The 12,358-nt window shown below is 36.7% G+C and overlaps 1 protein-coding gene across 2 annotated transcripts; it reads left to right on the top strand.

Annotated features, from left to right (window-relative positions):
• The first annotated feature begins 1,497 nt into the window (after window positions 1–1,497).
• LOC127934830 (G-protein-signaling modulator 2) lies at window positions 1,498–11,970 on the top strand. 2 transcript variants are annotated; one of them, XM_052532359.1, is made up of 15 exons: window positions 1,499–1,696; window positions 4,087–4,354; window positions 6,492–6,713; window positions 7,051–7,186; window positions 7,702–7,841; window positions 7,931–8,054; window positions 8,169–8,284; window positions 8,634–8,789; window positions 9,002–9,110; window positions 9,677–9,806; window positions 9,954–10,030; window positions 10,160–10,333; window positions 10,634–10,793; window positions 10,911–11,140; window positions 11,253–11,970. In XM_052532359.1, exons 2-15 carry the CDS (start codon window positions 4,293–4,295, stop codon window positions 11,400–11,402), a joined length of 1,986 nt encoding a protein of 661 aa, XP_052388319.1. In that variant the 5' UTR covers window positions 1,499–1,696; window positions 4,087–4,292; the 3' UTR covers window positions 11,403–11,970. The 2 variants fall into 2 exon arrangements, with proteins under 2 accessions (XP_052388327.1, XP_052388319.1); XM_052532367.1 differs by lacking the exon at window positions 4,087–4,354 and having other exon boundaries at window positions 1,498–1,696.
• Window positions 11,971–12,358: the final 388 nt, after the last annotated feature.

Here is a 12,358-nt window from a genome sequence, read left to right as displayed (position 1 = left end):
GTTTTCAACATGGATGAGAACAATTTTTTTGAGCAGTAAATTCTAATGATAGTTAACAATTTTAATGTTTTTATTACATTTTTGGAAAAAAAATTCTGAATGTATCAGTATTTCATGGTAGCCTATTTACATTTTCAAAATACTAAAAACTATTTTTTGGTTATGTTTCTCAGCGACACCAAAAAAAAACAAAAAAAAAACATGAAATTGCATTGTATTGCCATATGGCATTACTATGGTATCATGTCCAAACCATGGTAGTACCATTGCAGCTTTACAATATCTAAATATATCTTACCAGTGAGTTGTGGGCTCTCAGGTAATGTTACACCCATGCCCTGCGAGAGGTTAACAGTGAAGGTTCTCTGAAATGAAGACTGTCATGATCACTGATATACTGATATCTTTCCCACAGCACTGATGAAGGTCTGATGTGAGCATCATCTTCACCGTCCATATCCTCCGTTTCTTCAGATGGCACTCCATCAAACCCGTTCTGTGCATGTACAATGGATTTGAAGATCTTTGGCACAAGTGTTGTTACATGACATGTTTTAGCAGGCAGTTTATTATCATTCTTGTTTGAGACCGATCATGGTTACTATTTGATGTTTAAAAAAAATTGCTTTTTCTCTGTTTACCAAAGGGTAATTTTGTTTCATGTTTTATGCTGTTTAGACTTTAGTCTGTGAGTGGTGTTGTTCTTTTAATTTTAGAGAAATGTATTCCTGTTTAAATAAATTTCTAACGCCTTTCTATTCTTTTCATAGCAACAATAATACACATAAAGTGTGGAACACTTATAACTGCAAATTAATCTCTGTTTTTCCAATAACACTATATTATAAATCCGCTAATTATTTGTAGGCCTACTTATTTCCAGATATTAATGACATATCTTACTGGATAAATGAATAAATAATTAAATAGTAATTAAATAGTAAAAAACAAATACATAAGAAACTAGAAAATTAACACTCGAACACTTTAACTCTAAGTTGCTCTTATAATATGACATTGCAGTTACTTTTTGATGCTTGTTCCAAGCTCTACGACAGTTTGCGCCGTCTTCATAAAAGAATGACATAGCCTACTGGAAAGAAATAATAAAGTCTCTGTAGTTTCTCAAGACCTTGATGTAGGAACTTATTGGGCAATTTAAATAATAAATGTTGTATCTGGATTATTGGTTATAAGCAGACGGGGAGGATTAAAAGAGGTGGTTGACCGATAAGCCTTAAGATCAGCTGTCAGTCATTCAGCTGTGCTCCAAAACCGTTTAATTCATTTGAAGAGTCGAAATAGCTAGATAATGATTTACTTTACAAATAAAGCCGAATAAAACAATTAAGTGTTTTAAGAGTTATGCAAAATAAAGAAGTGTTTTCCTAGCAGAGCCGAAGAACAATACAAATTCAAATTTCACTGGTGATTCATAGTGGGTGTGGTTATATTTGAATTCTGGGCTCTGATTGGCCAGTTTGGTCAGGACCACGCGGCCCTATGTACGGATGTGTGTAAAGTTTTTTCTCTATACACTGCGTCGGTGACTCGATTACGAATGTATGAATTAAACGGAAACGGTTTTCATCGGTTCTTACAGTATGACTGGATTTGACTGTTTTGTGTTATCGATTCTGTTGGTTGTAAGAGACTGAACCGAGTGTATGATCAGTGGGGAATCGGAGGAGTTTGAGTGAGTATGTCTTAAGTTTCGACGTAACGTAACGGCCGTTAAGACAGATCTGCACGCGCAAACACAACAAAACATGAACGTAAACCAAAATGCAAACTTCAAAGTGTGCAGAGACCTTCTTAGGTACTATATTACGATTTCAGTACAATGGAACGTGCGACAGTTTTATTATTATTATTTTTTTTTTTTACTTAATTTAAAAATAAGTTATCTTCTGTGCCGTAAAATTAAAGATGGTTTAACATTTAAATTATTTACCAGCAATATAACGTTAATTATGTTTGAGCCTTTTCTCTCTGGTTTATAAATGACTAACTTTTGCTAGGGCTTTTACACTTTCATTACACTGACGATATTCTTATTCACAGCGCTTTCTGACTAACACCTCCTTGCACAATGTAATGGAAAACTCTATGCTGAATTTGGCAGATGTGAAATAATAACTGCTTACAACACACTGTGTGTTTGTGTATAAAGGGGTCTTTAAATTGCAGCACCTCAGGAACAGCTGTCAAGTGACAGACATGCTTTGTGTTGATTGAAGTCATCATCACTTCCTGTGTCGTGCAAGCTGAAGCTTATGTCTGTCTTCTTGTTTACCTCTCTTTATGTCTCATCTTGTTAAACCAACCTGCCTCGGAGTTACCCTGAGAACCACGCTGCTGTTTGTCTGTTAGAATTTACACACAAACCAGTTTTGTGAACAACTCCGTTCTGAAGTTCTGTTCGTTCTTTAGAATGAAGAAAGAAAATACATTGGATTTGAAGGTCTTTGGCACAAGTGTTGTTACATGTTTTAGCAGGCAGTTTATCATCATTCTTGTTTGAGACCAAGCATGGTTACTATTTGATGTTAAGAAAATTTTCTTTTTCCCTGTTAACCAAATGTTTTTTTTTTTCTCCATGGTTTATGCTGTTTAGACTTTAGTCTGTGAGTGGTTTTGTTCTTTTAATTTTAGAGAAATGTATTCCTGTTGTAATCAATTTCTATTTTTCAATGACTTTTGCTCCATGTGGATTTTTAAAAAGTCTTTGTTAAAGAGGTAAAAGCGATGATGAAACCCACAATGAGGTGACTCACAACAGACTTAAAAAAAAAAGTTTTCAAAAATTGGACTGTGTATTTAATGTATTTTAATAAGGGAGAGAACTATACAATAAAACTATAAATGCATTTAAAGATGTTAGTTAGACACATAGAAACAATATATTTTATGTGTATTGCAAAATAATTATATTTGTAAGTAGTTTGAAAACATATAGGGAGACTGACTGTTAAATAGTTTATAATGCTTGTTTCTCTGATTGGTGGTGATTTTTTTTCAGAATTATGGGTAATGTAGTTTGTCACGATTCCCACCGTTTAACACAACTGTTTAAAAAATAGGATTCAACAAAGACCTATACCATTGACTAACAACCTCACAGCTGACTATGGGTCTGTCTTTAATGATTTATACATTTACCAATATGATTTCTACTTACAGAACCAGACCTTAATTTATTTATTTATCTTTTATATATAAAAAAATTGATTTGCCAAACTAAATGTCATGATTTTATCTTTCGAGGGAAGCAACAGACTTCTCTTTAGTGACGTATGCCGAACTTCTCCAATATCTTTGTCTGCTCATACCTTGCCCTTCTACTATCCACTAGCAAATTCATGTTTAAGTGCAACAACCACATCACAAAATACAATCAACAACCGCTGGACAAAATCTAAGTCTCTGCCTTTCATTTTTTTTCTTTCTCTATAATAGTTTGTTATACCCAGATGCATGTTTCCTTCTACTTTGGTTTTGTCACTACTTCAGTATGCACAAGAAACATATGACACACCTATTTACATTGTGCAATATTTCCATCTTTCTAAAATGATAATGATACAGTAGACTGAATGTTTCTGTGAGTTCTGTGGTTCTTCAAGATGATTATCTTATATCTGGATTAGTTCGGCATAGACAAATCAGCTTTCCAAATGTCACTAAGGTGTAATGTTTGAAAGTGGCAAACAGTTTTGAATTGAACATTTTCTCTTTTTTTTTTCTTCTTCTTCTTTTTTTTCAATGATTTTCTTTACATTTGTGGGGCTTTGTAAGAGAAGGGTAAACAAAACCCCTCTCTTGCCACAAACCTGAATGTGTTTTCTTTCATGTTTTGGTACAGGCCTGAATGCATGGCAGATAATCAACTGTGTTTATTGGCCAGTTGTTCTTGCTTTCTCTCTTGTTGTTGGGCCCCCTTGATTTAGCTTTCACATACACAAAACTGATATACACACCCTTAATATCCGCCTCCATTGCATGTGTCCACTGCTTAGTGGGTGTTTCCATGGCATTACGCACAGAATGAGGCTTCACACTCCACGTCTTGTATTCTCTTCACAGAGAGCTCTGGGAGAGCATCCTGGTCGACAGAAACGTGGTGAATATTAGTCTGGATAAACTCATCTGTAGTGCACTGGACTCCACAGCAAAACCTCAGAGAGACTTCGAAACTGTTTTCAATTTTTTTCTGGGATTCAGTTCACTATTCTTCCCTGTTGGATTACTTTCTGGATTTGACTCGGATCAGTACTTCATAATGCTCTTCAATGGCTGTCAGCAGTGCAGTGGTTAGCATGCAGAATGACAACCGGACCTTTGTCCACTACAGGTAGGAAATGCAACACTTGAATTATGTTTTATTTTCAGTTGTAACGCACTGTTAGAGCAAGTCCAGTATTACCTCATTAATAAAGACGGACCAAAATTGTGTAATCATATGCCACTTAATCATAGTTTTTATTTAGCACTGTATTAAATTAACAGACCATAAATGTGTCCTTTGTCTCCTTGGATTTAATAACTAAAAACTTATAAGGATACAAGTAGTCTTCTAATCGAAACTTTCAATAATTCTATAAATCATTGCTAATTGCTTGTCATCTTCATCTGCAGTTTTGGTGGGAAAGATGTTTAACTGAATTTGAATGTCATTCTCAATCTTAAACTGAGAGAAATCTAGCAGTAAAATAAATCCAAATGTTTGATCTAAAAGATTTTGCATCTTAACAATTCCAAGGTAGTATTATTGTGGAGGTTTATTTTGTGTGTGTGTGTGTGAGAGAGGAAGAGAGAGATAAACAGGTCAGAGAAACAGCCTCAGTTTACTCAATATTTAAATAACATTTTTAAATCATTTATGACTGTTGCTCATATTGCTGTTCTGCAGTCCATGAGCTGAGTTAGTTTTTATCTTTTAGTCAGTCCTCTGCAAACATCTGTCACCCAGACATTGTTAGCAATGCATATATAGTAATATTTACATTTATGCATTTGGCAGATGCTTTTATCCACTTGCATTGCATTCAAGGTATCCATTTTATCATTACATGCTTTGCTTGGGAGCCCATGACATTGGCATTGTCCGTGCATTGCTGTATAATGTTGAATGTACAAACTGGAGATTTTTAAGTTTACCATAGTTATACTAATTTTGCGTTTATTTCCAGGGACCAGTTTTTAATTAGAAACTAACTACAATCAATGTTTCTGAGTTTCTTTTATTCAGATCCATTTCAGTTTTTATATTCTAGATGGAAGTGCTGTAAATCATGTATTCTCTTAATCAGTCACACGATGAAATGAGTTTTATATCATCAGAAGCAAACACAGCAGGTCTAATCTCTGTAGTGTCCCTCTCTGTGCGCGCTAATCACACACAACAGTGCGACGCAGAAACACAATCAGATTAGCTGTTCAAGTGCTGAGCACCACAGTTTTTGCCAAAGCCATCTTCAACCTCTGCCCTCAAAGACGTCTGAGGTGACGTTGTATGATGGTCAACTGCTGTGTAGCATATTCTTTTAAAAATTGATGAGTTTGTAGTGGTGTAATTCCTGATTCGTGTTGATTTGCAGCCGCATCGTTATGTATGCGTGTTCAGGACAGGTTGGTTTTAGAGATTACAGCCCCATCAAAAGACTTTTTAAGGAGACATTGAAGAATTTTAGATGTCTTTCACATGTCCAGTTTTCTTTGATTGTGTGAGTCGTGAAGGCACCAGGTAGGGCCTCTACAAACTCTGACGGATAATTATTGTGTGTAGGGAATGGGATACATTTATTATGGATAACTGTTAAAAATATTTATTATATTATTCAATGTAGGTTGGTAGGTAATTAATTTTTGTTGAGTTTTTTTTTTTTCATATAGCTTTATATTGTTTAAGTTGTAAGGAGTGTTAAGGGCTTAACACTGGCCTTTATTAGTTCACTAACATGATAAATCACACAGCTGATGTGTGTCATATATTGTTGTGTTTTATACCCTAACGTACAATGAAAAAACAATGTAAAAAAAAAAAAAAAAGTATTATTTTTCTGAAATTTGTTATCGCTTGGTTATAAATGATATAATGCAAGCCCCCCAAAATTAATACTTTTTAACCATTTTTGTGTGGTTTACACACACGGATGAATTTTTTTTTTTAATTCAAAGCTTCATTTGTCAAACTGCCCCTTTTTTAAAATAAAAAAAATACATCTTGCAAAAAAATACAAGAGATCTTGCATGATGTGACTTTCCAAGCATGACCAAATCAGTGGTCTGTTATGGTAGCACCTTAGTCATCGAATTTTCCCAGTGTTTGACTGTGGGTTAGATCCATAAAATTTAGTCCATAAAAGTTTCTTTTGGGTTTCTGTAATGAGGACATCCTACCTCGATTTATTTTTACTAATGTTTGATACAGAGACATTAAAACTACAGCTCAACCATTCCTAAGAATAGTTTTTTGCTGCCCCCTGCAGGATGGAGGCATCCTGTTTGGACCTGGCTCTGGAGGCCGAGCGTCTGTGTAAGGCGGGGGATTACAGTGCCGGCGTTTCTTTCTTCGAGGCAGCCTTGCAGGTTGGCACAGAAGACCTGCAGGTTCTGAGTGCCATCTACAGCCAACTGGGCAATGCCTACTTTCACTTGCATGACTACAGCAAAGCTCTGGAGTTCCACCACCATGACCTTACTCTAACTAAGTATACTTGCTCAACTTTTCATCAGTTTCTTTTAAGAACTTAATACTTTTACTCAACAAGGATGCATTCATTTGATCCTGAGTTTAAACAAAACTGTCACCTTGCCACGAAATGTTAAACCAGCACTAGTGTTTTCAACATTGATACTAACACTTAATGTTTCTTGAGCAGCAAATCAGCATATTAAGATGATATTAAGAGGAGTAGTGTCTACTGAAAATTAAATTTAGACTATAGAAGAGTAACAAATATATTAATAGAAAAGTATATTGTAAATTTCACATTATTACTCTAAATATGAATGAATGTTAATGAAAGCACTGATTTGTTCTCTCAGAACCACTGGAGATCAGCCTGGTGAGGCCAAAGCCAGCGGTAACCTGGGGAACACATTAAAGGTTTTGGGTCGCTTTGATGAAGCGGTGGTCTGCTGCCAGAGACATTTAGATATTGCCAAGGAACTGGGCGACAAGGTGAGTGATTCGCTTAATGTACAATAGACATAATGGAACATATTACATTTGCATTTATTCATTTTACATTATTCATTGATGCTTTTATACAGAGACACTTGCAAATGCTACAACACTAGCGATTCATTCTGATGAGGTGGTTATATTAGTGCTGTTGAGTGCTCTGAAATTGACAAACAAATCAAACACTCAGCAGACTGTAAATTAATAGATGCCCACAAGGTCTGATGAATGCTGTAGTTAAAGTATATAAAACTTTTGTAAATTTAAAATAATCACCGCTGAATATCATACAGTTGTGTGAATTTTGATGAATAAATTAACAGGTGTTTATTTACCCTGAATTCAAAGTTGTAAATTGTCAGTGAGATAGATTAAGAACTGAGATGAAATAAAAATTGCAATTACAATTAAGTTTGTATTAGATGCACCCAACTATGTCATTGACATCTAAGGTTCACATGTTTAGTAGTACTTTTTTCTTTCAATTCATGTTATGTTATTTTTTCCTAAAGGTGGGGCAGGCCAGAGCACTTTATAATTTTGGAAATGTGTACCACGCCAAAGGGAAGAGCATCTGCTGGAGCGGAGCAGAACCTGGAGACTTTCCTGAGGAGGTCATGATAGCACTTAGAAAAGCTGCTGAGTACTACAAGTGAGTACCGCCAACCCTCACGAGTGGGAATTTTTAACATGACTTGTAAAGTGTTTTTTGCATCCTCCTCCTTTCCTCCAATTGCTCAGAGAGAACCTGTGTATCGTGAAGGAACTCCGAGACAGGGCAGCACAGGGCAGAACTTATGGAAACCTGGGGAACACATACTACCTGCTAGGAAACTTCAGGGATGCAATGGCCTTTCATGAACAGGTGAGTGATCCGTGTCGTCATTTGACTAATTTCCAAATTTTGGTAATTTCCAAAAACAATGCAAGGCTGTGCAAAAGCACTCACTGAACTGTGTGTGATCCATCTGTTTTCCAGCGTTTGCTCATTGCTAAAGAGTTTGGTGATCGGTCTGCAGAAAGGAGAGCCTACTGCAACCTGGGAAACGCTTGTATATTCCTTGGGGAGTTTGAGAGGGCTGCAGAACATTACTGGTGAGTGCAGTGTCAATAGTGTTAATTCTTGATTAATAGATTTATTATGAGAGGGAAAAAGAAAGAAAGCATTACAGGCCTATTGGGATAGGCTTTAGGTTTGATATATGGATTTTGTTACAGGGTGTTTTTTAGTTTATTTTAGTTTAATCAAATTAAAAGTCAATTAAAGCCTTACATTTTTTTACAAACGTGGAAAATTATAATTTTATTAGGTCTTATATTTGAGAATGCGTAAACAGGAATTACGATACATTCTAATGTGATTATTGAACTTAAAGTCTGAGAAATAATTCAGTAAATGTTATGTGTCATTTGGGCTCTGACAGTGATTGTGTTGTGAGTGCAGGAAAGCTCTACAGTTGGCACGGCAGCTGAAGGATTTGGCGGTGGAGGCTCAGGCCTGCTACAGTCTGGGCAACACATACACACTGCTGCAGGACTATGAGAGAGCTATTGACTACCATATCAAACATCTCATCATCGCCCAGGACCTCAATGACAGGTGCTCTCACACATTGGGAATCATGTTTTAGTAGTGGCCTGGCCAACTGATATATTCCCAATATTCCCTGCTGATTCCAATAATCTCAAATTCGCAGAATATGAGCCAAAAAATTGTCTTGGCCATTATATTAATTTATCTCCAGTAGTAGTTAATACTTGGATGTAGAAAAAAATATATATATATAAAGTGTAATAATTTGTTTTCTGCAGGATCGGTGAGGCTAGGGCCTGCTGGAGTTTGGGAAATGCACATACAGCACTAGGGAATCATGACCAGGCCATGCAGTTTGCAGAGAAACACTTGGAAATAGCAAAAGAAGTACGTGCAGTTATACACCTATCAGTAGGTACCGTATTTTCCGGACCATAAGTCTCACTTTTTTTCATAGTTTGACTGGTCCTGCGACTTATAGTCAGGTGCAACTTTTTATCAAAATTAATTTGACATGAACTGAGAGAAATGAACCAAGAGAAATGAACCAATATAAAACATTACCGTTCTTCAGCCGCCAGAGGGCGCTCTATGATGCTCAGTGCTTCTGTAGTCTACACTGAAGACATAGAGCGCCCTCTCGCGGCTGTAGACGGTAATGTTTTCTCTTGGTTCTAAATAAATGTGACTTATAGTCCAGTGTGACTCATATATGTTTTTTCCCTCATCATGATGTATTTTTGGACTGATGCGACTTATACTCAGGTGCGACTTATAGTCCAAATAATACGGTACATATCTGGAAGTACTATTGGTAATTGTTTCAAAGGAAATCTGTTATAAAACCAGTCTTGCTTTAAACTGCAGCAAGGTTATATACATTTTGAATAAAATAAATTATTAATGTTCTTAGGACGTATTTTAATTAAATGCCCTGATTGTCTTGTTTACAGACTGGTGATCGTAGCGGGGAACTCACTGCTCGCATGAACGTCTCAGATCTTCAGATGGTCCTCGGTCTCAGTTACAGCACAAACAATTCAGTACTTTCTGAAAACAAAGAGTTCGACAACAACCTGCATGGTACAGCAGTCAAACAAACACTAGAACACAAGCACAGCCTTCAGCCATAGTATTTTAATTTCTTCTGTATGGTTAATAAGTGGAATAAAGCATGTGGCCATTGCATTTAAGCTTTTCAACTTATTGATTGGTTCGTTGTTTTTCCAGGAGCCAGGCCCAGAATGAGCCGACGGCACAGTATGGAGAACCTAGAGCTGATGAAACTCACACCTGACAAGATAAATGTGAATCTACATCTACTTATCTGATTCATAACTCTCTTTATAGTCATCAGTTCATAGGACATTGAAGCATGCTATGTTTTCAAATCTCAGCATCAGGAATCATTGAGTAATGTAATTTCTGTCCGGCAGGGTCAGAAGTGGACCAGGGACATCCTCTTCAAGCAGTCCAAACCCCCACTGGCCAAGTCATCCTCAAAGCTCTCCTTTGTTAATCGTTTCCGAGGAAAGAAGCACAAACTGCAGAGCAGCTCCAGTAAAATCCTTAAGGATACCAGCAACACACGGGAAGCTCCTCAGAACAAAGTACTAAAACCACATGCAAACACGTTTACTAAAACCTATAGAATATAAGACTGTTTACTTCATTACTCGACATTCCTGATCTGAAATAATTAACGAGTCCTTATTATTTAAAAGAAATGGAAATTGCTTCACATCTGAAACATCTCTTTCAGACAACATTGGCTCTAATAACCAAAGTTAAACCATAGTTGACTTGCATTTGAATCTAACCAGTAAACTGAAAGTACTGGTTACAAAACTGTATGTTCTTTGTTCTTCAGAGGGCATTTGTTTTAACCTTTATTTAACCTTTGACCTCAGCATGGGAGTACAGACATGTTAGGAGACGAGGGCTTCTTTGACTTGCTGAGTCGTTTCCAGAGCAACAGGATGGACGACCAGCGGTGTGCCATACAGGATGGGAGGAGCCACCTGTCTGTCAATTCTAGGTCCACCTCCCCACCCAAAACCATCAGGAAATGTTAGTCTTCTTTCACATTATTCATTAAATATGTCTTTTAATATTCAAACAAGAAGTATTTAAAATTATATAAATATTATACAATACATATAGCTGAACGCGTCTCTGTCTATTCAGCATTCTCAGAGTCGGCTGCATCTCCAGGTCAGGAGCCGTTTCTCAGACTGTTGGCCAGTGCTCAGGGCAGGAGGCTGGACGAGCAGAGGGCAGGAACAGGGAACAGTCTGCCCGGCCTGCGCACTCTGTCCGAACACAGCAGCAGACAGATGATCCTCAGCCAGGTCATGGCCAGCACAGACGCTACCGAACCCGACGACCAGTTCTTTGACATGCTCGTCAAGTGTCAGGTGAGAATATGTGTGTTAATTACCCAGAGTAGGAAAAAAAAAAAATGCAAAATAGCAACTGTAGGAAAGAGTTAATTTGTTTAAAGCCATTCTACTCTTCTGTATCTCTCAGGGGTCTCGTCTGGATGATCAGAGGTGTGCACCTCCTCTGCCCTCTGCCCGTGGCCCGACTGTCCCGGATGAAGACTTTTTCAGCCTCATAATGCGCTCACAGGCAAAGAGGATGGATGAGCAGAGAGTCACGCTGCCCTCCTGCCGCTGAACAAACATACACACTCTCTTCTGAACTCCATACTCAGAAATGAGCTTTCATACACACGAGTGTTGCAAACCTCATGCTGGTACTACAAATCAGGTCGGGCAACATGCCATCATTATGAACTGTGTCCTGTCTGCTGCATTATTATGAATGGCATTTTGTGTACAGCTGCACTATATTTCTTTCTAGATTTGCATTTTTAAAGATTGTTGTAGTTTAGGATATATTGCTTTGATCATAAGTCAAGTCACCTTTATTTATATAGCACTTTTAACAATACAGATTGTGTCAAAGCAACTGGTATGCTATGGAAAATAATTAACTAAATATAATAATTCACTACAATGACTCATCTTTTGATAGATAACTGCAGGTTAATTTGTATTTAAATAACATTGTTACTACCACTAGTTACCGTCCAGTTAACTACATGGAGCTGATACAATATCACAATTTTGTAATGTCACATTTAGTTTATAAAAGTAGTTACTATAAATGTATCTAAAAAGTGGATGATATAGTAAAATTTACATCACAAATGTATAGAAATAAAACCTGTACAGAAATTTTACCTTCACTTTATTCAGTGTTCTTATCAAGTATGTATTTTATTTTATTAGTATGTATTGCAACAGTTTTTTTCCCCCCATGTCATTTTTACAGAAAAGCAGAGCATTTGAATGTTCTTTAATATACCTGAACTATAACTGAATATGATTTACTAAAATAGTTTTGTCTGAAAGCTGCAGTATAGTAGGGTGAGCTCTTGAGCGCACTGGTCTTCTGTAGTATACAGTTTCTCAAATAATGTAAAACACTAAAGAGAATCATCAAACAAAAATGGTTAAGAGACAGATATTACAGGCAGGTGACTTAAAAGGTTGGGTTCTTGAGCCAGAAGAATGGAGATGAATTTTTTTGTTTACATTGTCACTAACTTTACGCACTATGCTACAGAT

This window comes from Carassius gibelio, chromosome A2 (assembly GCF_023724105.1).
Source record: "Carassius gibelio isolate Cgi1373 ecotype wild population from Czech Republic chromosome A2, carGib1.2-hapl.c, whole genome shotgun sequence".
NCBI lineage: Eukaryota > Metazoa > Chordata > Actinopteri > Cypriniformes > Cyprinidae > Carassius > Carassius gibelio.
Note: the sequence above shows the minus strand (reverse complement) of the source record. Positions and strands in the feature narration are given on the sequence as shown.